The sequence below is a fragment of the Acanthaster planci genome, linkage group LG14, assembly GCF_054643075.1.
Source record: "Acanthaster planci isolate LZ-2023a linkage group LG14, COTS_SCS, whole genome shotgun sequence".
NCBI lineage: Eukaryota > Metazoa > Echinodermata > Asteroidea > Valvatida > Acanthasteridae > Acanthaster > Acanthaster planci.
In genome coordinates this window covers 10,657,790-10,685,625 of record NC_141790.1, presented here as the reverse complement: position 1 = coordinate 10,685,625, position 27,836 = coordinate 10,657,790, and the positions used below count along the sequence as shown (strand labels likewise).

General features: G+C 44.2%; 1 protein-coding gene across 1 annotated transcript in view; it reads right to left on the bottom strand.

The window, feature by feature from the left end:
• The window catches only part of LOC110980970 (uncharacterized), a 45,554-nt gene extending 18,580 nt beyond the window's left edge, over positions 1 to 26,974 (bottom strand). Inside the window, exons 1-3 of the mRNA XM_022238073.2 lie at positions 26,683 to 26,974; positions 21,088 to 24,602; positions 9,039 to 10,480 (exon numbers count right to left, since the gene is read on the bottom strand). Coding sequence (XP_022093765.2) covers positions 9,039 to 10,480; positions 21,088 to 23,692 — 4,047 coding nt within the window. The 5' untranslated portion in view covers positions 23,693 to 24,602; positions 26,683 to 26,974. The remainder of the gene's footprint in view (positions 1 to 9,038; positions 10,481 to 21,087; positions 24,603 to 26,682) is intronic.
• Between the last annotated feature and the right edge of the window lie 862 nt (positions 26,975 to 27,836).

Below are 27,836 nucleotides of genomic sequence, written 5' to 3'. Positions count from 1 at the left end.
AGTATGTGCCATGGTTGTTCCCAAGTCTATAAATCCTTTGTCTCCCTAGAAACAATGAGGGTTCGGTTTCACGCTGGCGGCCCAGCCATCTTGAAATGAGAGAAAGCCAACAACCCTGACCGTTGGAATACCTACCCGCAGATGAACCGATTTTGCATAAATTTCCACACACTTAGGCCAATTTGAAACTACCTCATCAGTGGTCTCTTTTGGAGACTTGTCTCTGATCAAGTGCTGAAATTCTGTTCGCCTCAAAAATGGCAGTGTGCCAAATGAAATGAAATAAAACAAAATATATTTTCCAACAACTGTAACTTACTTTGAAGTATACAGATCAAAGGTATCAGTTTTCCCCTTTCGACAAAAATGTTACACCGATGTTGTTCACCACTCTTTATCCTTTATTCCCCACTTGATTTTTCCAAAATTCTACTTCATTCACTCACAAACTGCACTGGCAACATCATAAAAGGTGTTTATCCCTTCCCAGTGACAGGAAATTACTCAGGTGTATACAACCCCACATTGGATTCTTTGAAAGGTCACATGATCAGTCAAATCAGCAGGGGAAAGAAAGAATCCAGAACATCCAAGGTTTGGGTGTCAGAGAGATGGACAAAGCGGCAGACGGGCTTTCTTCGATTATTAGTTCCCTGCCAATGGATCCGAATACGAGGAAATCCTACTGGATTTTTTTACATTATTTTTCTCCTTTTTTTTCCTTTTCAACTTTGATACAAAGGCTTCTACTTGGTGCTGTGAACAACCTTGACAGGGATTGAAAGACTCAACAACAGTCAGATGAATAATGGACTCTGTTGGGTTGGGTACGGAGAATGGGACATGGCAGGGCAACCATTTCAAAAATATGATTTTTCATTAACCCTAACACTCCTCAATCCTTCACCTGTTGGAGGACTGAGGAGTGTTAGGGTTAAGGTAAAAAAATCCCCTCGTTTTCTTGATGAGTGAATGAAGTCAAATTTGGCCGGGGCGAGCGTTCTCTTCTGCGACACTCTTGTTTTCTGGCAGCTCTTGACCGAAAATTTTGTTTAAAAGTTCCTCTGCTGTCCTCTGAGGATACTCGTGTCAGTACTGGTCACAAACATTGAAAACTGAGTTGCAAACATGTTGACTCAATCCAAGTATAGAAAATGACATTGAAAATGACATTGTAATGACAGGACATGGTCCAAGACTGAAAACGGAGGGAGTCAGATTTAAAACTATTCTTCAAAAGTTGTCAATTACTGACAAACTTCTAAAAAATGCATGTGCACAGTACTTTTGCTGGGGAATAAATTGCTAGATTGCAACGAATCAAGTAGAATACGTGTCATAATTACAACTCTCCCTACAACTGCACATTTTTTTGAAGGTTTTTAGTTAAGCTGCGCACAAAAATAACGTCAATGTCAACGGCAAGGCCAGTGTATTTGATTACTTAAAACCACAACTATGATGACATCCGCAATAACATACACGCACCATGGCCTTGATATTGACGTAGATGACATTTACATATGTTTAGAACATGGCAAACACTGGCCCCATGAGAATGGCATTGACAACATAAACCCAACTCATGATTCCACGGAAACCCAATGTGTGTAAGTGCTGTTCCATCATCAAATATGTGAACAAACTCATGAGGTTTACACAGTTCATAATGGGCATTAGGCTCATCTGTGACATTCGAATCACACTACAATAAAGTCATGGGGAAGAGAAAGGCTTCGGTCAATGAAGGGAAATTATACCGGTACCCGTGTTAGATAACGCAGTCCACGGAAAAAACTGTGGAACGGCACACAACCTGCCCAATTGGTGCACAAAGTTTACTTCATTCAACGGCAAATAAAAAAAAAAAAAAATTAAGCAGAGAGCAAACTAGCCTTTCTCCAGAAATTATTTGTTGCAGTTAGCAACCTTGGGTGTCGTCCGGACTGAGCACAGCCCTTTTCCCAGTTTCGCTCGGGGCTCTCTTCTGAATCAAGTGGAATGTGACCAAAAGTTAACAGAACGCAACAAAGTCCAATCAACAGAATCTCACTTTTCACAGTACAGAATGAAAGAGAATACAATAAAAACCCTGCCTCCAGCCGGTCTGGTACCATAGTGCATTTGGTTGGAACGGGATTGAAACCCCAAAAAAGTTTGGAATGGCACTGGAGCAGAATAACAAGAACAATCTCAACTCAGCACTTCAGATGATCCAAGTATCTCTGGGAGTTGGACAATACGGGCGTTTCACAAGAGTGCGCCTCCAAGAGTTTGCAACGCGTTGACCGATCACAGTGTGCGAAATCTGTCAACTCAATGCACGTTTGGAAAGGGTCGGCAGATTTCGCGCCTTGTGATTGGTCAATGCGTTGCAAACTCTTGGAGGCGCACTACTGTGAATCGCTCGTATTGAGACTGATGACAGACAGACATCATTTGAGTTATCTGCCGTCAAACTGATAATGCCTACTGGTACGCAATGCACCGGTAGTCAGACAGATGGAATGATTTCACAGATACATGTAGATGTACATGTAGACACACACTGCCAACTTTGAAGGTTCGTGCACGGCACTCTTCAAACTAAAATCAGATAAGGCGGGGAATGGTTTACCATGCTGCTTCCGCGGAGATTACCGACCCGACAGCAGTACATGGGCATGGCTGGATGAAAAGGTGCAATAGCTACTTCAAAGCTGACCAGCCTAAAAACTCCAGGAAGTCCTCTCGCTCCTCTGGTCGGCCCAGCCACTGTCAAACTGCGCCATGGTCTCCATCTCATCGAGTGGACCAAATTTCCTCACGTTCCCCACTTGACTTTGTCACAACGAAGTGACTCGACAAATGCCAACCGGGCAGCTCATAAAAGAGGAGGGCCCGGACCTATTTTTGCCGTATCAGACACAGGGGCTTGTCATAATTCTCCGTCATCTCCCCCCCCCCCCGAAACATCCCTGAATGCAAACATGTCCCAACCGGGGGTGTCTCGAGCAGACATGTGCAAGGACGATAATGGGACAGCCGCACTCAAAAGTTGCCCGGCTTGGAGCCATCACCCTCTCGGAAAATTAAATACCCTGCGTTCTAATACAATCCTCGGCCTCGGACTCTGACCGCAAACCGAATCATTCCCTTTTTCCCCCATCATTTATAAATGGGTCACAGGCTATTGTGAAACCCACACTGAATAGAGGTTTATTTGTTGATTTTGCTACATATACATGGCACGGACTTCATCTTGCACCAAAAGAAATTTGGACTTTTGAAAAGGTAACACTCAAACAATGCGAAACATCCGATCTATTGGCAGTTGGCTGTTTCTTAACCTGATTTGGGAATTCCCGCCTATATGTACATTCTCTTCATTGGCTCATGGTTCTCAGTTTGGAATTTTTGTGGCCTACGGCACAAAATCTGTTTATTTTTATTCATTCACAGCCTAACAAATGCAACAACCACAAACATTCAAAGCATCCATCCCACTTATGGCTGTTTCAAATATTCAATCTTCAATCAACTGAATGCGTGATCTTTCACGACATCCAAACTCACCGAGCCCATGCACAATAACTTTGGGCTTCAGTGGCAAGGATAACAATTTCTGAAAAGCAATTTTTCTCAATTGCTTTCACAACCCCCCCCAAAGAACCCAAAGAAAGTTTGGTTCACTTTGCTGTGTTCTTTTTCCATGAAGTTTGTGTGTTTCATTGACTGATCATCCAGGAATTAACTGGAATATACTCCATCAAACCAATGAAAGGACACTGTCCTTTCAAACCAAGCTGCTAACTGCTTAGCCTTGGCACTCAGCCACGTACAAGCAGGTGGAGTAATAAAGTAAACTTTCAACAAGGAGCACGGTTGAAAAAGTACCCCAAATCAACCATACAAACACAGTTCCTTCCATTCTAGCATTGATTACAGCTGACAATAAAAAAAATAAAAAGACCAGCAACAAAACCTTCGAAAATGAAAAAAAAAAAAACCTGACGAAGCAATCATGAAAAAAGAAAAAGAAAAAGTTCACTCACCGCTTGCAAACATTTTCTCTTGCCCAAAGCTGGAAACTTCTACGCCCGATAATGAGCTGCCAGTACAGCAAGGGCAAACTCTATTCTACCGGACCCCAATTTGTCTTTGGAGGCACACTCACTTGATCAAGTTTCCAGTAAACACAGGGCAGATTTTTTTTTTCCTTCTGGGTTCTGTGTAACCCTACCCTCCAGAGGGCCTGGAAGCAAATACTTTTCTCAAGAGCGGATGTGAACTCGATAAATTTTCTTGTTTTTTTTTTTTCCCACCAGCTGTCCCTGTTTGCAATACTCCCCGACTGTTTGCATAGCTACCGTTTCCTGTGCCACAGAAACAGTTCTGACAGAGGTAGTGACGGTGGGAGGCCCGTGCTGACCCACAGTCTGTGAATTTTTTGGAAGGGTCTGGTTAATCCATTTGAAGGTGAGGGTATTGTCTGCGTGCCTCTGTGGGTTACACATGCAATGAGGCACTGTATGATGATTACTGACTTGGGGAAGGTTAGCTTTGACAAAGGGATGACCGATCATCGGATCACCGAGAGGGCATTAACACAGGTTTCACAGAGTCATTTGTTGCTAAGTACATGTACCTTGTTAACAGAGCAGAACGGAAAGTTTATAGCTGTAGAGCCAGACAATTGCCCAAAGACCACTGACATGCGGGGGGGGGAAACGTTTGGGTAGGAAAACTCAATCCATTAAATGACAGAAAGAAAAATTATATCAGAGAGACCATGATGTGAAATTCTTGAGCGACAGAATTCTGTTCATCCCTGAAGTTTCCATCAGAAGAGGAAAAAAAACAAAAAGTGGCGGCTCGTCAGGATAAGCATGATAAGAGCAGTCCACATTAAGAGATTAACTTTGGGATTATCCTTGGTTTAATGTAAGCGATAGCTCATCCTTGGGGGGAAAAAGGGGGGGGAATGTAAATGGTGCAATCTCTTGGATTATGGAGCATACAGTTCTTTTCAGGTTTGCTGTAATTATTTACAAGAAAGCAAGTTTTATTAAAGAGCAACTCTAAGGAAAACATGTTTTCTCTGATTTTTATCTGTTCAAATAAATTGGAAACATCCAAATCGGAGGCACTGTCGTTTGTTTTCAGAGCTCAACTTTAACAAGCTAAAAAGGACTTTTTTTCCTGTTCATGCCAAGATGTGAATTCTGAACACGCTGAATGTAGACTTGATCATTCCCCTCATTTTCTCTGTTTTTTTCAGAATGATGCAATCTACATTCAGAATTCAAATCTTGGCATGAACAGAAAAAAAGCCCTTGTTAGCTTGTTATAGTTGAGCTCTGAAGACAAATTACACTGCGTTGGATTTCTCAGCTTCCCTATTTATTTGAAAAGATAAATTCAGAGAAAACATGTTTTCCTTTGAGTTGCTCTTTAAGAAGGAAAAAAAAGGCCCAAAAGATTTTTACAAAAGAAGTTTACAACTCTGTTTTTAAAATGAGAGTCTGTGAAATCACGTCTGCTCCTCCCTCCCAAAAAAAAGCTTGAAGAAAAGCAATGCATGTTTTTGTTTTAGTTTAAATATAAATATAAGCTACATTTAAGTCAAGTACTTCAAACTTAGCAAATTAACAAATTTCATTGAAGGCATGCTGGTGGGTAGGCCTAATTCTGTTACAGATGATCTCGACGGTAGATTAATATGATGAAGTGCCTGTACGGTTGTTTCTGCACACCGAAACGAGGGTTCACGTTTCTTCCACGTGAATCTCCTCCGAGCACCTATCCATTATGATGCCATTCACTGTACTCTGAGGGGCGGGGAGGGATATTTGTTCAAACATGTTTGCACAGGGTCCCCCCCCCAAATGTACTTTTCTGTTTATCCACGATCTCGGTGGAGACCTTTGCAAGTCATGGAACTCAAAAGCCTGTAACTGTAACACCGGCACAGCCCGGTGTACCAGTCCATGACCAGAACATGGAGGAAGAAAAAAGACCAATGGCACGGGGTACCTGTTCTGAACATCATGCCTGACTCTGTCTTGAGTACAAGCAAAAGGCGGATCCTGGGTGATCAGAATAGAGGAAAAGAATGGAACATACGGACCCCTTGGCCTCTGGGCTCTCTGCCTCTTTGTATTTCTACATGTATATTTGAATGAACCTTGATCCCGCCCCCAACAAATAAGACCTTTTCTTGATAGTTTCCAGTCAAGAACTACATTAGGACAGAAAATGCACAGGTTCTTATTGATCACTTTTGTACTGGTATAACCTACCGGTACATGTGTCATTTGCTTTCAGAAAACTCCATACAGGCAATAAACAGAATGTACATAAATTCCAACACAAATTTTTGTATTCCTTTCGTTACCGACTTATCAGACTGAACACCCCACAGGAGAGGGTAATAAAGTACCGGTAAGTTGCATAAGACATCAGAAAGTTGATGTCTTGGGTTCCAGTCCGGCCCCATCAAAAAGAAGCAAAAAACTGCTGAAATCCTCCTATGAACTCACCTTCCTAAACACGAGATCCAAGTTGCTACCAGGAAATCTTTGTTGTGTGCACAGCAAACTTCCAAGGACTTGTGATACCAAAACCCCCCACTTGCCTAACTGGACAAAGTGGCTGCACCCATTACTGGGAAGTAGGCAAACACTGTCCAGTCACCTCCATGTACATGTACATGTACCTCTATTTGTTTCCACAAGGGATTAGCAACTTCAAGCCAATTGTTATTAATGGCCCTACAACTGTGTGAATAGCCCCAGAATTGCCTAACAGATCACTGTTAGGTTTTCCTGACTGTGAATGGAACACACCATCCACACAACAATGGGTAGCATTTACAAGCTTCTGTGCTCAACCAAGCTTGATAATTAGAAGCTGGGGAAATGTGCCCTGGACAGGATCAGTAGCGTGACTTAAGGGAAGGTGATTTTTCTATCATGCAAAAAACTATTAACAGTCTGTGTCTTGGGCAAAGGAGTTTGTTTCTGCATTAAATTGGGGACCCTGAACAACAGAGGACAATAAGGTCCCCGATTGACAGAGGGTCCCCGATTGACAACTGTGTACAAAACAGATGGGTGGTCTTCTAAAAAAGTTAAAGTACAAACAAAAGAGGAACAATAGGGGGTCCCCAGTTGCAGGCAAATACACACTTGTACTTGTGTGTGTGTGTGGGGGGGAATTCCAATCTTACTTTTTAAAAAGCCATACAAAAAAAATACCTGTAGTCTAAAAATTAAACTCAGATGTTTGACTTTTGGAGATTATGTTATTCCAACTGTGAGTGTGAATAAATACAGTACCAGTATGTAGAAAGTTCCTATGGGAGTTTATGCCTGATTAGCAGTGGAGCTCACATGGACGGATGTCTCATGAATGCACTCACAGAATGCTGGTCACCATCAGAACCATTTCTATCATTAAGCCTTTGGCATTTTACATACATGTACGTGTCTGCATGTTTTCTGGTACATGTACACTAGGCCTACCCTTTTTCGTTCTTGGGAGTGGTGGTACAAGGAAGTGGGTTGGCCTGTGGGCTATTACATTTGGCAATGTCACAGCAATCCAAAGCAATGAAATATGGGCAACACTGTCAACATTGAACAATTGGATCTAAAAATGAAGGGTGTACACACGTGTGCCCCACTCAAGCTTCCTACATGTATCTTCCAGTATCATGGCCAGGGTCCTGTCCATATGGGAGAGGGGGGTGACATGGGAGAGGGGGCCCACTCTGGGTGGGGACCCAATTTCTGTTGAAGCCGTTATCCACGGTCGCTCAAGTTACAGGACTAACACTTGCTGCAGCTGTTTCCAGAGCCGGTGTTGATCAGGGGAACAATTAAACACAAATGTTCACTCTCAAAAATTTCAGTGACATGATTCACAAACAGGTTCATTTTGAGCTTCACTGTGCTACTCAAAAATCCAGAGCCATGAACCGTTTTCTCCGTTTGCAAATTTTCCCAGCGGAGGGGCAATGGGAGGGGGGGGATAATATCTCATCGGGGCCTGCTTCCCCACCCCCCCACACTTGTTTTCTTTCCTTGCAGGAACATGTTCCCCGAGGGTATTCCATCACTTTGTTTTCATCGATTTAATGACAACTTCCGATGGTGCTCTCTGTTGACTGTGCCAGTGAAATATCAATTCACGATAAGGACTGTCAACACAATAAGTAGGCTAAAGCCACAAACCGCTGGCTAAAAAAAAAAACCTGACCAACTGACCCCAAGCAGCGGCCTAGGTGCACTGTTGTCACAATGAGCACAGATGAAGATGGCCAAAGAGGCCAACACCAAACAACAGTAGGCCTATTCTACCCACGCACTGTTTAACAAATCAATCCAGGGATTATCATGTGCACCTACGGGATGACGTTTTTGATAAATAACCAAATCTAAAAAATCAACACTGGTCATATGTCGGGGGGGGTGGGAACTTGGGGCTAATTTCATTGCCCTGCTTGACATAGGGGGAGGACGACTGTACACTCAAGATCTACAATGCCGATACTTGTGCATGAACTCTTAAAGACTAACTGAACTCTAAAATGATACAGAATGAGCTTCCAAAGATGGCGCTACTTGATCAGATACGCTGAAGTTTTACACTGATCACGGAAGCACAGTGTTGCAGGATTCACCTGCAGTAAGGCATGCAACCCAAATTTCCTAATGCACAAAATACAGCTTAATGAATGTGAGAGTCTCTACCCATGGTTGGCAAAAACTGGAAATTATTCCACTTTAAAGAGTGATCAAGAACGGGCAATACAGCACAATTAGCAGAAAAGACAAGTGTGAATAGACACACTGTACACTACCCCTTACAGCCTGTTTTATATTAAAACAACTGATGGAGTACCAGTGCATGCACCTGCTATTTGATTTAACCATTGAGCTAGGACCCTGGCTCTACGATATTACGCGGGATTCCTTTAGCTTTAGAGATTGACAGAAAAAATGGCTGAGAAAAGTTTCTATTGAGATTAGAAAAACTTTCCGTTTTTGGCTCACCTCTTCCTCGGAGATGCCCTCCTCCTCTGACCCAGTCAACTCACTGGAATCGACCCTCTCCAGGTAGCAGACTGTCTCCAGGCTCTTCTCCCGTTTCCATGACAACCGCTTCTTGAGATTCAGCTCAGAAGAGGCTGTGCTGCCATCCCTCCGCACCACTAAAGAGGCTGCGGCCTCATCTTGAGTCTCTGAGGAAACTGACGCTCTGGTCATTGCCGGTGCACTCAGGAGGTGTTCTTGGTCCGAGGTAAGTGCTCCTGCAGGAGGGGACCCGGTGGGTTGGAAGTGACAGAGGCTGCTGTTCTGCTCCACATAGGTGCTGTCGACAAACACTTTGATGACGCTTGAGGATGGGGCAGCGGCATCTGTGATATCAGAGAAGGAAGGAGCACGCTTCTCTGTCTTACAAGAGTTCACTGCCGCTGCTGCTTTTGTGTGTTCCTTGTCCTCTTGGCTGGAAGGGCACAGTTGGGCTTGCTGGGGATGGTGTTCAGAGTTGGGCTCTTTGGCATGAAGCGAAGAGCGAGGGGACTTCCGCAGGGGAACTGGTAGACTCCAGCGCCACCAGTTTTTGCGTTTTAATGCTGGTTCTGCATTTTTCTTCAAACTGGCTGATGGTCCGGCAAGCTTTTCAGCAGTTTTAGCAGGCTCTGTTCTGTCAATAGAGGGCAGCATGCTGCCTATCCCTAGTGGTGTGCTCCATCGATGGTTACGCAATGGTTCGTTCGTGTCTGGTCTTAAGGTCCTGTTTTGAAAAGAATCTCGTGCTCCCCCTGAGGATGAAAGCTTTGATGAACTCCCTGCCTCGTTAATTCTATCCAGTTCACCTGGTGTGCGATTCGTTTTGCTGTTCAAACCCGGCATTACAGGTGTAGCTGGTACCCCACCATCTGAGACACTGGTGACTTCAAGGTTGCTGGCGCGACTGTCCTGGCCCGACCTGCCATTGCCGGTAAGCTGAGCCCAGAAACTGTGGGACCACTGCTCCAGGGTGGACGGCATGCTCCACCGGTTGGCCACCATGGATGATTGAGCCAACTGGCCGGGGCTCTGGACGTCCGACTTTGCCCTCCGCTTCACCACCACGGCCTCCTCCCTAGCCGCCTTGCAAGCTTCGCCCTTGGGAGGATCCTCCACGCTCATCAGGAACTCCAGCAGCTTGAGTGGGTCCGAGCAAGATTGCAAGTAGCGCTGCTCCACCTCCGAGTTCTCCTTGTGCAGATGAAAGGAGTCCTTCCGATGATTAGGTCTTGGGATGGCCTCCTCAGTGTCCATCATCTTCTCCAGGATTGTCGACCCGCTGATACAGGAGGCATCTTCACTGGGCAGATCATCCTTTGAAACAGTCTCCGTTGAGGTTAAAGCTTTATACGGCGACTCAACGCTAGATATTTTTCTCCTCCGCCTAGAATTCCGACGGGCAACGGTGCTCACTTGTTTACCTGCAAGAACACCAGTGGGAAAAATCATCATTAAAATCTGGATCTTCAAACACACCATTCCTCTGATGAAATCGTTATCCCTACAACCATCAACCAAGCAAGCCTACACGACTACTCTCTGCTGGCATCAGCAGCTAAACTGCATGCAACATATTTTTGCTACACAAAGGGAGCACTGCACAGGCACCCGACTCATGACCACATAACGGAGAAAAGCTACCGTACAAACCTCACTGTTTGACGATTCTCACACCAAAAACACTTTTCCAAAACTTCATAATTTATTTGCTGTAGGCTACCAACCAAAGTCCAAAACAGCACTTCCACCAGTAAGAGTATGGCCAGGAGACAACTGCTTGAGTCAGGCCATACCTTTCAATTTCTTGCTCCGACAATGTATGAAAATGTGCCTCTTGTCATCACAGCCGACTTTCTGACCTCAATTACAAAAGCAGCCCAACTCTGGTTAAGTTCTTGTTTATGCAAAATACTGATGCAACTGTCGACTGCACCAGTAACAACAAAGACAAGTGTAGTCAACCGGAACAGGGCAGCCCCAGTCCCAGACGTTTCTTTCTTCTTTATGGGTCAATTTTCTGATTCCTAAACTATGGATCAAGGAGTTTGGAAAAAAAAAAGGAAAAAAAAAAAAAACAAGGACAAATTTATTTAGCTTTGTGGTGGTGGACATCAATTACCTGGTTGTGTCTGAGCCTGCAAACGATGCATGTCTATTAACAACAGAATTTAATTCCAGTTTGTGACCATACTTCTGAATTTTTTTTTTGGGGGGGGATGGACATCAGTCCTTCAACGCAAAATTCTATGAAGTCCATGTATACATGTTTGCTTGGGAAAGGATTTTTGTGTGTGTGTCGGTAGGCCTTCAAGGTATTGAGAGGATTGAGATTGAGATTGAGGCTTGGCGATAAAAATTTGCCCTCATGACGGTTTTGGTCCCTACAAGAACATTTCAACATGTGCATAGTCCCTAAAACCACACAGCAAATAAAAGTGTGGGACTGCATACAGAAACGTGGCTTACAATTCCTAGAAAATTTTGTTCAAGTTTTGCAATGAGACAGGTTTGTCTGAGACCTAAAAATACTTGCAGCAACTCCCAATAAACACAAGTTGAGCCAAAACTGCATAACCATGAACCCTATAGATCTTTATCCTGCTGCTGCCATGTTTGTCTAGTTCCCCGTAGACCCATTGGCAACATCACACATTGATTAAAGAGAACGGACTGTATTTCCTTCCAGCCTCAGTTTGGTTACATTGCTTTGAACGACAGAAAAGTAAGATGGATGATACCCGTAGAGGTCTACCACTTTTTATTTACAATTTACGGAATCAATAGCTCTTCCAAGACTTACTGAAAACAAGAAAAAAAAACCAAACAAACAAAAGAAAAAGCTCATAAATTCAACCAAACCACCAGTACTTTAATACCTTCCCATAGCCAAATTACTGTTAGAATAAAGCTTCTAAAAATGCCCACTTTTGCATTGTGGCATTGTGTTGCATTCAGAGTCACTCTACCGGTAACTGAAGGAAGTCGAAGACTGCAAAACAATCCACGGGTGTCACGGTAGTCCTTGTACATGTACATGCATATTCATTGACACTGTACAGTCTGTGTTGTCCAAAGGCCTAATTGTGATTAAAAAATCCACCAGCTTACTCAGGTGTTACTCAACCTCTGACCTACTGCTTGCTACATTTGTACTTCAATTAAAACCTGCATTGTATCCAGTTTGCAGCAGCAACTAAAAAGACATGATTCCAGATGAAGTTTTAACCCTAACAGTCCTCAATCCTGCACCTGTTGGAGGACTGAGGACCGTTAGGGTTAAAGTCCAATACTCACTTGTGCAGCCTTAGCATAAAAATAGTTCTCTCGGAATATCGCGTGAGTACTAAGATGATTGTTACGACAAGGCAACATTTTGTCCACTAGACACAACAGACAGCCATAAATATTGATGCTGGCCACGTCCATGCAGCGCACCGCTTGATGCGAGTCTGTCGTCAAGTTGACACATTACATGGAAGTGTGAGAACAGTCCACACCTTCAAGTCAAGGAAATACCCCAGGCATGATATACATTTATGTGTAACAATGTGGAGAGCTTTCCCCGCTAAATGTACACAGAACAGGCCTAACGTGTGGGTTTAAAGCTTTCAGGGAATAGAAAGAGGTTTCTTTAAAGCAGTGGATTCCATTTCACAGGTCTCCGCTAAAGGTTACATGAATGTAAACAGCGTACTAAATAAGAAAGGACTGGGTACCGGTGCATGGGTGGCACCTTTTCTCTCGTGCCATCAAAGGAACCGAAACGGAAGATTTGTTACTCAGGTTGGTTGTTGAAATGCGATCTGACATGATTGATTGGGTTTTTTTTTTCGGGAGAAATTTTTTGGCCCCTCGCATGTTTAATTGCGTTGGTTGGACTTTTTTTCTGGGTTGAGTTAAGACTGCAGTTGAGTCTATCGCAAGTTACATGTACATGTAGGTCTGAAGTCAAGCTGCACGGTCACTTCAAGGAACAAGATACTCATATATGCAGTAGGCATGAACAGTGAAAAAAATGATCGCTCGCGTCATACGTGAACTTCATGTTAAGGGATCATGAGTGGATTGTGAACTTGACTCAAACTGACTTGTGACTGGGTTGTGAGGACTCAAGAACACTTGGGTGTTCAACAACAACTCAGCCTGCAAAGGCTCAATAGAAACACACGGCATGCTGCACATGGGGGCGGGTCTAAGTTTGCCTCAAAGGGAGGGGGGAGTGGCAGCTGTAAGGAAGGAGTTATCAATGTTGTCTGTTGTTTTTTCCTCTTTATTTTGCTATTTTAGTGGCCCAAATGGGGGGGTTTAAAACCAAGAACCCCCTCTGCTAAGATATATGCTAGTGACACATCAGTAGGTGAACATACACGGATGTGAGTTTTGTTGTTCAAATGAAACTTTGATCAGAGGGTCAATATAATACTTAACAATAATTTTTTATTTGTTTAGCCGGAACTCTATTCTGTTGACATTTGAGAGGCTTGCTCTCTTATTACAGGACCAAACTTCAACAGCCTCCACAGAGAGACAAAAAGTCTTTTTTTCCCCCCCGCAGAACGAAGGGTATGATTTATTTTGATCTATTTACACAAAAACTTCTCTTATCCACGGGCCAAGTGACGTTATCGCAGGATGCAAACAGAGAGATAGGCGGAGGAGATTATCCGGCTGACAGGGGCTCCACGCGGAGAAAAATCTACCGGAACATCCATGCACACGCAGACTGACACAAATCTAGAGAGCCATGAGGGGGGGGGGCTTGATCTATGGGTAAACAATGTCACCAAAATCGATGAGCGTGTTTCCATTATGGACGGACGCTGGAAGGAACTTGAAATATGGGTGTTGGCATATTGTTTCTGTTGGATTGTTGGAGACGTTCATGTGGACTCAGTGTACGTCTTTTTGTCACTGCATTGACAGGAGAATAAAAACAAGACAACAGTGGGGCTATCTTTAGGAACAAAGACGAGAACAGGTGAATATAAGAAGTGTGAACAATCTGCACTGAATACAATGGTGATCTGTCACTGACTGACAATTTACCATCACGTTACCGAGGGGAAGGGGGGGTCATGCATGGGCTCATCGCCACGGCAACTGGACCAGTCTTCAGCGGGGAGGTTTGACTGATGACACGGTGATCAAACTTTGCTGGTATCAGTGATCAGATTTTTTGGGGGGGTGGAGACATCGGGAAGTGAAAAATATTTTCCAATTAAAAGCATGGTTCTTGCCAAAGTGCTAAGCTTGTACCAAAAAGTACTCCCAAGGAGAGCCATTTTCTGTCTCGGAAAGATAAATGTTTGTGCCATGGGCTGGTAGGGTGGAGATGATATATTGCTGTGCGGGAAGCGAGAAACACCATAACAAAGTGCAAGTAACCTACATATAGGACAGAAACTACAGGCTGACAACATTGGCCGTAGTTTTCATTATTGTGCGTTCTAGGCACTGTTTTCGTGCTAGGCTGATGATCAGCTCTTGTTTCAGTAACATCCATGGGGTGTACAATTGCAACGGGCTTAAGGCACTCGCTTAAGACATGGGCTGGCTAGTTTAGTTTCCAATGGAACACTTGTGTACTCCAAAACTGGCATGATGCCTGATTTGATGTAGTTACAAATAACAAACAGCTATGGATAATTGTCTATCGGTGAAAAAAAAACCCAAAAAACAAATTATCTGGTTACTGAAAACCCATCACAAAATTAGCCTCAATTACACTTCAGCAAAATTTAAAGAGAAAGATGTCGTGACACATTTTTATGGTTTTTATAATTGGGAACTATGGCAGGGATTTCAAGCATAATACGTGAAAATTAAAGTCGTTTCGGTACTTTGACATCTCCTTATCTTTTCAGGATCTCTTCACACCAGATCCTTGCCTCATTCAAATTTATGACGCCTGTTTTGACAACTTTCACGGGCACCATCTTTCGGCCATCAAACGCCCCCTTGTGTCTTTATCTGCTCGTTCATTCGGTCTTTATCGTTAATGCGTTAACGCTGTCGCCACTGAGCTGCTTCAGTTTTACGGCACAGTGGTGGAAAATTGGCATGCTGGCCACTTAGGTGAGTGATTAAAGACCTAATGAGGCTGTGTTCTCTAGCGAGTTGGCGCCATGGATGTGAACTTACACAGATCCAAAGTCCACATGCCTGATACCCGCCGAGCCCTGTTTTTTTTGGGCACCCTGTGAACTAGTTGGACTAGTTTTTTCCTTTCTTTCTTTTTGGTGCTATAATTATTCTGACATGATCCAGTAATGCAGACACTCCTGTGTGGGAATTTCAACCTGTTATTTTGTAGGGCAACGCGTCATGGCAACGCTGAAAAAGGAACTGTTGATCTTGTTGCATGGCTGATGTACATGTTGCAATAAGACAAAAAGAAAAACTACGGAGAGTTGTGATTGTTGGAGTTAATTGGCAACTGATTAAAAAAAGAGGGCCAAGATTCTTCAACTCTTGCAGAGTAACAATGCCTCATCGTTCAGGTCTATGTACGGTACCTTGTAATGAGAACATTTTTTTGCGGATTTTCTTTTCATCCCTGATGTGATGTCCTGTGCAGGCAAATGACAATAATTCCAAAAGAGACAGACACTGCCAGGGGTGTGAGAAATGTCCAGAGGGGATGGGGGACAATGGGAGGTGGGGGGGGACCACAGGAGGTGGGGGGGACCACAGGAGGTGGGGGGGGACCACAGGAGGTGGGGGGACCACAGGAGGTGGGGGGACCACAGGAGGTGGGGGACCACAGGAGGTGGGGGGGACCACAGGAGGTGGGGGGGACTACAGGAGGTGGGGGGACCACAGGAGGTGGGGGGGACCACAGGAGGTGGGGGGACCACAGGAGGTGGGGGGGGGACCACAGGAGGTGGGGGGGACCACAGGAGGTGGGGGGGACCACAGGAGGTGGGGGGGACCACAGGAGGTGGGGGGACCACAGGAGGTGGGAGGGACCACAGGAGGTGGGGGGGACCACAGGAGGTAGGGGGACCACAGGAGGTGGGGGGGACCACAGGAGGTGGGGGGGACCACAGGAGGTGGGGGGGACCACAGGAGGTGGGGACATACATGTAGACTCCATTGCAGTTGAAACGTAACCCTGCGATGAAAACGACTGGGAAAAATTGTGGAAAGAATTCCCAATCACAGGCAAATTTCCCACTTGTGAAAAAAAAGCTGCAAAAAACTTTCCCGCTTTGTGAAAATTTTTCCCACTTGTGAAAAGCAGCTGTGAATACACTAAGGGGGAAATTTTTTTTCACAATTTGTGAAAAAGAATATTCATTTTCCCGGATGGGAAAAAAGTGCGAAATGTCTTCCCCGTTTTGAGGTTAACTTCCCATTGCAATGTACTGTCTAATCACCCCCTGCCATGTTTAGACTGGGAGGGGGGGGGATGAGCAACAGGATCCCCCCCCAGGACTTCTCATCCAAGTCCTCGCTCCATTCCAATTATGTCCTCGACATTGCTTGTGGTGTGGTTTCTGTCTCGGACACATGTACTCAATGTTGCAGTATGATTAACATCTTGGCTGAATTGACAAGTCCTGCTTTTGCCAATTATCCGCTCCGAGCAGAACAAAAGGGGGCTTTTTTGGGGTACTCACTGCATAGGTGCGCCATGAGGCGCACAAGTATATGCACGTTCGACGGGGAGCACGCTGAGTATGCGTAACTAATTTACTCCAGCATGTACACAAGTATGGTCTTTGTGTACACGCAGAATGCCTGCAAGAACCCGCTTGTAACCACCTGTCTTTTTTTCACCGATTAGGGGTGCACTTCAGCTCAGGGAGAGGGGGTTAGCTGGGCCTTTTGTGGCAGTATGGCAGCTTCTAGCTTCCACATGATAAGCCTCTAGTCTTCTGCAGAAAAGTTATAAGGCTGTCAGTACCCTGTTCACTAACCCGGCTTAATTATTGGGAAATTGGGTTAAGACATGCTCAGCTGGTGTATATACATCTTCTAGAGGGTCGTTTTCATCCCAAACCCACGAAACTTGCTCATAATGCCGATAATATGGTCTCACCAACCGGCACTCACTGAAATTCACCAACAGCGATGTACCGGTACCACACACACAGGTTTGTCAATCAGATCTCAAACACAGAAAGCTAGAAAGGTCTCAGCACTCTGGCAAAGCACACAGCTTCAACTTATAGTTTTCTAGGTTTCTTGGGTGGCTATTTAACCGAACACCCTGCAGTGGTCACTTCTCTCAATTTTTTTTCTTTTAGCCTTCTGAAGTTCTTGCGTAAACTGTGCCGGTAGCTAAACCCTCACAGACATATTTTACAGGTATCCCAATGAGGAGTTCACGGTACTTCCTGACAAGCGTCAGTTAAAAAAATGAGCTTTTGTGTCAAACACGCCACTGACATTCTTCGGTTTTTCAAAATGTGCGCCGGTCTGGAAGAAAACACTTGCGGGGAGGGGGGGGATCAGCCTACGATTCATGGTTAATCTCCTCCCTTCTGTCGCACGTATGGTTTATGAATAGGGCTATTGTCACGGGCATGCACGCTGCATCACTGGTGCTTGACAGCCGACACGCCACTGGAAATGTTCCGAACTTGCACGGGCGAAGTTGGTTAGGAACTGTTCTGCTCAGACTTGTGTGTCGAGGCGTGGACACCTACATGTATGTACAAGTCCGCAGGTATGCACATGACTGATTTGAAAAGAGAAAAACAACCTCCAAGGTCACGAAGGAGCATAGGTGAATGCAGCCTATGAGCAAACAGTGCAGGTATTTTGTACCACAAAACCTGTCAAGGTGGGCTACATTGTACAAATTTTCCATGGATCTGGTTAGTATGTTAACGACCATCGCAGGAGGACTCTGCTCTTTTTTGCACAAGCTCAGTTCTCAATCCGTCTGATCGAAAGAACTAAAAGAAAAACAAACTTCCCATGGAAAAGCTGGTAAAATGTATTTTTTCATAACAAATTTCAGCCGACAAAAGTTAGAGCCTGCAGTAATTTTACAGCGGTAAAACTTGTTTTTCTTTCCTTTTATTGGGGGGCGTCCATTTTCCCCTTCCGTTTTTTTTTTTTCCCATCTGATAAGAAGAGACTGGACAAACCACTGGGTGGAAACACTCACAAAAAAAGACACACTGAAAACTGAAGTGTTTGTCTTTGAGTTGGACATGTTTTCCTGGGGGTGGGAAGTTTATCTAACTGTATTTGTTCTCGGGAATAAGTGGAACACTAAAAAAAATTGTTCCACAAATTCAAGGCACACACAGTCGGGGGCGTTTATGGCCCTAAACTGTTGTTCAGTGTGAGAACCACAATCACATCTGAGCGTTCACCAGATATGAGTCACAAACTTATATGAACTTATACCCTCCCACTGGCTGATACCCTAGTTCTATTTTTGTTCCAAAATAAGCCTTGATCTCATCTCATTTTGATTCTCTTGGTCAAATTCTGATTTGCATAAAATGGGAGAAAAATTGTTTCAAGGAAATGTACATGTATGCAGCTAATATACTAAAAGTATTTTACTTTTGCTGTTCACTGCGTAAAAGATTTGAACTATGATAATGCATGAAGTTTTCCCAGAAATTCTGTTGACTATAATACATGTGCATGTAAATGATGGCATTTAAGAACATGTGGCTTTTTTCTTTCATCACTGCTACATGTAAATTCAAACAAGTGTGGGGTACTGAGTATTTCCTGTGTGAAATCTACAAGTTTGTGGGAGACATGAGCCACTCGCACGAGATGTTAAGCCCAAGACCTCCTGCAGAGTCTTATGCGTGCTAAAGGTGAGATTGGCAGATAAGGAGAAACCCACAAATCTTCTAGAGTATGGGAAGTGAGAAAGACAACAGTGAAATAGTGACAATGACAACAATGAACAGTGACAATGACAACAATGAACAGTGACAATGACAACAATGAACAGTGACAATGACAACAATGGACAGTGACAATGACAACAGTGACTTTTACGGGGCTTTCAGTATCTGTCAAGGCACAAACTTGACAAACATTTTTTTTCTCAGATGGCTATGATTACATGAATCTTGCACTTGATTCCGTTGCTACAAATTGCAAAAAAAGCACCAAATTGAACGATCAGACCTTTGGAAATCAGACCTTTGGAAATCCACATTCTTGTCAGCAGACAAATTCCTGGAATCGGGAAAAACCCCTAAGGTGCCAGAATGTGCAACCACTGAGCTTGCTTTTGGGCCAGCTAGCTTACTAATTTACATCTGACACACAGGTGTATCCCACAACAAAGGTGAAGGACAGATGTACATACATTCCAGTAATTGTCTATGTAGTCACATACCAACAGAGGTATGGACCGTGTTTCCAGTACTGCACTTTTATGTCTGTACATTTTTTACTTAGGGCTCTGCAGGATGAAAATCTCAACTCTGGGAAAATTACCTATTCATACAGGTACAAAAGATCTCAACCCATTTCAAGGCCAACTGTATACCACAGCAGTAAGCGCATGTTTTAACATCTCCATGGCAAAAACTCTCTACCTCCGTGAAACTGACAAACACATGTATTTTCAACCCCCTTTTTTCCTCTTTTTTTTACCATTTTTGTATGTCTTTTTAAAACTTTTATCATCCAAAATTACATCACATATAACTCTTGGGCCTCCTTTCAACATTTTCACAAAAATGAGACATTCGCCAAAGACTTGATACATCTTGTTATCAGCTGTTTCCTTTCATAACATTCATGTCTAGTCAGGCCCAATAGAATAATGCATAATTTCCTTTGAAAGTCAAGCTCAGTATGCTTTGCACATGTTTAACACAGCCTACGCACTGCTTATTCAGCATGCCAAAATAACCATGTTCAAGGTCACAGCTGCACTGAAGGAAGCTTGAGATTATTTTAAGCAGTAGCGTATGAAAAATGGTGAAGATGTGGATGGATTACAGACAAGCAAACATGCGGCATTTCAAACATTAATAATTCACTATTGTCGTCGTTCCCTCAATGCAGTCTCTGGGCACAATCACTCTACGCCTTGACCACAAGGTTAAATAAGGCGTCATTCTTCCAAATGTTGGAGGAAATGATGTCATTTAATGCAGTGGAAACTGCATTAAACTGCTTATCTGGCCCTGACCGTAGATGTGCACAATGTGAAAAAAAATGTGACCGTGAAAAGTGAAAGAACTTAGCTTTGTCAGCGGCAACTAGTCAGCAAAATCAGTGTACGGTGACATAGACTGCACTTCACATTATCTCTGATTTCTGTTTTAGGAAGTAGCATGATTTTCCGACTGTCACACACTGACTGACAAGCAGTGGTCGAGGTTTGAAAAAAGGCGTGGAACAGGGGAAGGATACAATACCCCGGTTATGACGTATGTTTATCAGCCGAGTTTGGAATGTTTTAAGCCCTGTTTAAACCCTTTGTGCCCTTCTGAGGGTACCATTTGAGAAAATACAGACTATTTTTGCAAACAGATGACGTTAAGTTAAATACACATGTGTCTGCCCCCAGCTGAAGTACACCCCAATCGGCGAAAGAGAGACAGGTGGTTACAAGTGGGTTCTTGCAGGCGTTCTGCGTGTACGCAAAGACCATACATGCTGAAATAAATTAGTTATGTGTACTAAGCGTGCTCTACGTCAAATGCTCATAGGCCTATATTTGCGCGCCTCATGGCGTGCCTATGCAGTGAGTACCAAAATAACACACGCCCTCTTTTGCTCCGCTCGGAGCGGATAAGACTGCACTCCAATCGTTTCATTCGCTATGGAAGCTTCTGGACTCGAAAAAATTATTATTTCAGATACCAGGCTACATGTGCAAAAATACACAGAAATACTATAAAGATACATGCACGTGTACAAGTCTTTGAAAATTTCTTTACAACAAAATACACTGCTTATGGTCTGGGCCCAGCCAATCAACTTTCCCTTTGACATTTTGTGTTCCTCCCTAAAATTCTGTCCCAATAACAATTCAGTTTTTAAACAGCATTTGTGTTCCATTAAAAAATGAGGAAATTCTTACCTGAGCTACAGGCGGTTCCCTCTGATTCTGGCATTTCTTTGTCAGCTGCGACCATGGATGGAACTGGTAAATTCTCATGTGGTTCTCTGAGGTCTTCCCCAGTCCTGCGGATGGCCGTTGCAACTGCATGTGAGATTTCCCCATCTCCGTCCACAGAATTAGCCTTGAGGTCCTCTTTGGTTGCCTTCTCTGCAGAAACCTGACGAGATCCAGTGACGTTCTTTCCACTCTGGTGCTTACCCGTGACAGCCTCGAACAAGGTTTCCCCGTCGCCATCCACCGAGCTGGCCTTGAGGTCTCCCCGGGCAACCTTCAGGGCTATCTCTCTCCCTCGCCTGCTCTGGGTAAAAGTGGAGGCTTTTGAAGGCTCTGCACCGGGTTCGCCTCTGAGGAATACACTAATTCTATCTGAGGAACTCACTTTGGACTGTTGACTTAGGACAAATCTGGAGGAGGTTTCAAAGGTCCTCTCTGCATCACTAATACTTAAACAGGAATGGTCCACTGATTTATCTCTGTCAACAGAATTGCTGCTGTGTAACGATTCCACAGGATCAACCACTTCAACGGGACAAATTAATTTTTGCCGACTAACTTTTTCTGTACTGTTAAAAAGATTTGGTGGAGAAATTCCCGAGAGTGCAGTCTCATTTTCGGGTAGTTTTATCTCTGAGGTAACAAAGTCCGAGTTCTCATTTTTGGGTGTGGTGGACTCATCGTTATCAAAATGAAACTCTCCCATTGTCTTTTCTTGATCTTGGGAGACCAGGACAGTCAATGAGGATGGTGAATGAGTGACAGTTTCTTCTTCAAGGCATTCATCAGTGCCTGTTGTTAGTTGTGAAATCTCCATGATTTCCACGGGCGAATTATCTGTTGCAGTCTTTGCTGAATCTTCCAACTCCATGTTTTCCTTATCCCCTGATGTGGATGTGTCTTTGGGTTTAACCCCGAACCCTGATATTGAGTAAAACTTTGAAGGTGCAGTTTGGCTAACTGGGGATCCTTCCTCGTACGACTGGTCAACGTCGACTGAGCACTCGGACGGTGTGGTGGTGAGTGAGGACGAGTTCTCCGTGCCACTGTCTGCCCCGTCCAAACTCAGCCGGAACATCAGGCTTGGCCTGTCTGACTGGGGAGCCCTGGGCCTCAGCTTGACAGGTCGGTTTGGGGGAAGGCTGGACCGGCGCAAGACGTGGACCGGAATCTGGCTGGCGGAATGTGACCTCTGCCTTTCGTCGCTGCTCTTTGTTGCAGCTACGGGGTTGCGGCACCCACCGCCTTGTGGGAAGCTTAGAGACGGCTTGTCAGAGAGTCTGACACTGGTGGGAGCTGGGAGCGAGTTCCTGGGGGACAGCATGGACTGCGTCGGTCCCGGTTGTTGCGATGCCCTGCGCCTTAGACTCTGAGGCCTGGGTATGTTTGTGGGGATGGGTCTGGGACTGGCTGAATTGGTACCGGCAGGCTTGGCGTGTCTTGGAGGTGGAGTGGGAGTGCCAGATGAACTTCCTGTGCTACCTGTTTCCTGAAAGGATTTTGAAGTTTTCGAAATAGGAGTCCGACTTGCTGACAGTCCGTTAGTTGCTGACGGTAGAGTACGTTGCCTTCTGGGAGGTGCCTTGGGAGACATTTCTGTTGTCTTTTGCTCTGTTTTTACAGACCTTGTTGGTAAAGGAATGGCCTTTGTATCAGCTGCTGCTCTGCTAGTAGACGGTTGTGATTGTTTTACAGTTCTGTTTATTTGCTTCTGGCAACCTGAATCTTCCAAGGTTGCAGTGTTTTGAGGTTGACGTTTGTGAAGCAATTCAGGACTTTTAATTTCACTTTTAACATCAGTCCCTCTTGAACGACCAGTTCCCCCTTTGATGCCCTTAGATATTCTAGGACCTGCTGGCTTAGGATCTATTTGCTGGCTCTTCTTGCTATCCACGCTCTCTTGGGAGATTTGCCTGATTCCAGTGACCCTTCCGAGACTTTGTGGCCTCTGAGAAATCTTTCTTGTTGAGGTGGTAGACTGGTCATGTTTTGGCCGTTCATCTTTTTTTGAGGCTTGCGATTTCCCCACATCCTCCTTTGAGGGAGTTTCAAACACCTCACCCAAGTTCCTTGGGTCTCTGACTTTTTTGGGCCGCATCCGAGGCACGGTTGACGCTCCTGATCCAAAATTGAGAACCTCAAGTGGCTTGACTCCACGCCCGTATCTGAAAGCCCCCTGCCGGGTGAGAGTTGTGGATGGCGAGAGGGGGGACAGATTCTCCCGTGAGACGGCCCCAACCCCTTCAAATTCCAGCTCTGATCTGGACACTTTTGGACTTGTCACCGAGTGGGAGTCATTGGAGCTTTTGCTATCTGCTTTACTGTGCACTCCCTGCCTCATAACCCGTGGGTTGGTCCGCACCTGTGGAGCACGAATACCTGATCTGGGGGTACCCACTGTTACCTTCGCTGCTGCTGCATCAGTTCCATTAACTTTGGCTGTTGTTCTCCATGTTGGGGCAGGAATTCTGGAAGGCAAGGCCTGCGTCTGAGGAGTCCCTGGGCCCTCCATGCTGGCACTGTCCCTGTTCGTCACAGCATTCGCACGTCGTCCTCGTGCACTGGCCATATCTGGTGATTCAGCACCGTGTGGTGGTCGTGTGCTGCCTGCCAGTATTGACAACTCGTCAGGGAACACTGGCTGGCAAAGAACCTGCTGCGAAACCCCATCGCCCCCAACACAGGCTCTATGGCTTGTTTGCTTTCATTATCGTCAATGCAAACATGCAAAGTGCGTATTTGCCCAAGACAACAAGACAAAACAGTAGCGCTTTCCAAATAAATATAAATATTCCCCTCTCTTTCCTGGGCAGTGAATATAGCCAAGTATGTCCCGCTGGTGGAAAACCTCTTATCACCCGAGGTTATCGTGACCAATGTGGTCTCAAGTCACCATCCAATTGGGTGGAAGAGATGAGAATGACAACAGTCAAGCACAGCCATTCCAAGACCCCCTGATAAGTTGGGGTTTTATACTTTTTGTAGCATTAACCTGATTTTCAAAACACTCCAAATCTGCCCGGTGAATTCGCCTGAAGTGGCCATGCACAGCCAATTGAAAAAAAGATCTGCTCAGGAGAGATTATTCTGTCACGAGGCTTGTATTACTCTGCAGCAAAATTATTCCATTTTGGTGCTTGATGTTCCAATTGATTTTCCAGATTTTGATCCTCTGCAAGTGTTCATACGTTGGAATGTTCCTAAAATTCCTCACTGTCCTTATAGTCCCTAGGACAAGTTCAAGGAAGGAAACACTCAATAGCTGGAACCTCTGATGAGTCTACTTTCTGTTGCCGATCCGTGTAAGTCCAGCATGTCACTACCACTGAACACTCCCGACCATCTTTCCTCCCAATCAACAGGTGATGGCAAAATGAGTTCAGGCGCCAATTCAAGAGCTTTGAAAAGAACACAAACAGGAAGACCACAACTGTTGATGGACGTGTGCTCCTGTCGTTACAAACGCAGAGTACCATGTCCTGTTAAATGGCACACACAGCACACACAAACAGGAAACAATGAAAGAAGAAGGAGAAAAAAAAAATCAATTGGCGTTACGACAGTGAAGTCAGAGGCATTTGCACAGCACTATCAGTCTGGGAAATCAATAATGAGCAGACACCTGGGGCTTAGCACGGACTAGTTCTGCTTACAGTAGAGCAGCTGCAAACCAGCCAAAGTGTCAACTGATATACAGTGTTTGCAACTGGTTCTCAGCTTATTTTATTGCTTAGCATGAAAATCTGCTATGCACTTGTTCTCCAATAGAAGGTTGCATGAAATTCATCCCTGACTGATTTTGTGGCAGGCCTATATAACAGTGATATGCATATATATGCATCATACATGTATGTAACTACATGTAGATAAGACTGCTATAGATGGATAATATTTAACTTGTGTACATGTATGCATCAAGGGGGCGGACCCAGACCCAAATTTTTTGGGGGAGGGGCAACATTGTTTTTCAGGGGGCCAAAAACTTTGGAAATTTTTCATGCAACCTTTTTAGGCCTTGATGAGGGGTGAGGCTACATTTTTATTGGGGCTTTTAACAAACTCTTTGAAGGACGGGAAATAAACTAATAAAATAATTAAATCAAAAACTTCTTTCATTACAAAAAAAAAAGCTTTTTTGGGGGGGGATGTCCCTGCTTGACCGTGTTTGATCCTGGATTAAAGTGCATGTAACATCTGCAGAGTGCTTTTAAACAGAGTTCTGACAATTTTTTTTATCAAAATATTTCCCGACAAAAATGGAAATGAAATGAGTTATCGGAACTTGACGTTCAAAGTGTGCTCTCAGTGAGTCTACTTTGCTCTCATGGATGGAAAAAACCAGGCTGGTTTTCTGCCTACATTTGGTTTTGTTCATGAACTCAACCTGGTCTGCCCCCAAGCAATTTACCGCACCTGTAACGGTGAATGGAAATTGAATGCTCCAGTGCAGCCACAATGAATCGCTCATCTTTGGACGACAAAAAAAAAGCCTGCAGTCCAAAGGTTGGCAAACGCTCTGACACCTGTTGGAATTTTTTTCCTTCAATATTTTGGGCTAGGATCAGACGTGGGGGGTTTAAGGGGGGGGGGTTGATGCAGAGAGCTTACACTACACAGCCAATCAATTATCAGGTGAACTGTGCAAAAACCGTAACAAATTTGACAGACTATCAATACTCAAATGTCACTTTGATTGGCTTGTATGCAAAGCTCAACTATATTTTCCCATCTAAGTTGAAAGTTTTTTTTTCAGAATACCAGTATCTGGGTTTACGCATTGGGGTAATTAACCAGGTTTACGGCCCAATGGAAGGCGAAAAGGAGAGCAACATGGCCAAAATGGGAATATCTCTGACAAAAGTAATAAAATATCAACTTCGCACTAGTGTATCTGGGGGCGTAACATGGAGAATTCACTCTTACTTGGTGCACAGAAATTAGGAAAATTTAAGGAAAAAATTACAGACATCTTAAAATAATGCCCGTCCTCTGCCAACCCTGGATCCAAGCAGCTCCGGTATGTTATGTCCCAAGGTTACGCCTTGTCAACTATTTCTTCAAACATGTCCTTTAACTAGTCCTATGAATCTTGTTTTAATCATCCTAACCTGAGCCAAATGACTACATGCAGTTATGAATCTGGAGTACATCAGCTGGAAACTGAACGTGGACGGACAAGTTCAAGTTTTTTGCATCCTGAAGCAAGCTAGGCCTTTGACGAAATACAACTTATTGCTAACCCCCGAAAAGTTGGATGCCCACAACTCACGAAATAGGCTCACTCCCTGATTTCCGAAATTCTCACCAAGTTCAATTCGCATTTTTCCGTTCCTCAGGCCAGAACTGTGACTTTACAATCCCAAATCCTACACGACCAACTCCAGCGTACACATTCGTAACCTGCCATCGACAAAATGGCGCTGTCATCTTCCATTATGAAGTAAAACTATCACATCAGTCTGATGACGCACGAGACTACAACTTCCGTTTTCTCAATTTCTGATCTAAATTACTGAAATTCAAGACAGCTTTTCCTCGGCACGTAACACCCCGACTTACCGTTCTTCAGCTGCCATGCCTGCCGCTCTCAGTTCCACCATGTTGCACCGTCGTTCTATTCAGGTGTGAAGAGACCATCGACGGTGAACTTGCAGTTTGGAACTCAGTCATCAGTCCTCACGTTTAAGTTATTCGCGTTCTGTACAAATAAAGACCACCGCTGTTTTTTTCTTCTGTCAATGCCGAGCACATACGGACCACAAACCGTCGAATAACTGTGTTTTCCTCAAGTAACCTTGGTCGGTGACAACTTGCACTATTTAGGAATTCCTTTCTCTGATTGTGCTGAAGTACGTACGTCATAAATGTTGACAGGCTGTTGATGTACCAGCAAAAAATTAGGAGAGAAAAAAAATATCGAAAACTACTTTGCAAGGAGCCACGACCAAAAAACCCCCCAAAATCAAATATTTAAAAACCTAGGAAAATTAGGAACCTAATCAAATCGTCAACGGTCTTAGGCCAAAATGTTGACACTGCTGATGTCTCCGAAATGCAGAGGAGAATTCCCCCGGGGGAAAATTGAAGACTACCCTGAAAGAACCAAGACTACAAGAAACAAACCAAACATTAAACACTATTGGGAAATTAAGAACCTACGAAATAGGAACAAGCAGATAAACAATAAATCAGAAAAACAAAAGCAAAACAAATGGTAACAAAGATTAAAATTTCCCTAATAGCAACGCTTCTACAACGAATAAACTGTATAAGGTTTAAATACTAAGAAACAAATAAAAATACCCAAACACCTCAAATGTGTTCCCTACGTAATTAAGCTTCCCACTTCGTTGTCTAACTCAATTAAAATCGGGAAACAAAAGACTAAATGAATCCTGGTACCCCACTGACCGTGCGACAAAGCAAGCCATTTAATTAACTTCGCTTTTTTAAGCGTTGCGAATGGCGTGAGGGCGCTATAACTTCCAAGCATTCGAGCGACAAAATTCATGTTCCCGGCGCCGTGTGATCGAATAATTAAAATCTGTCCATTTCATTACCTTCTTCCCCCAAAAGGATGACCCTGTCTCTGATCGCGACCCTGTCCCCAAAATAATCCTGGGAAGAGTAGCCCGAGTAGGTCCCTAGACCCAGAAATTTCGCATTAAAGTATCCTCTGAAATTACCAAACAAGAAATATTTAAACAAATACA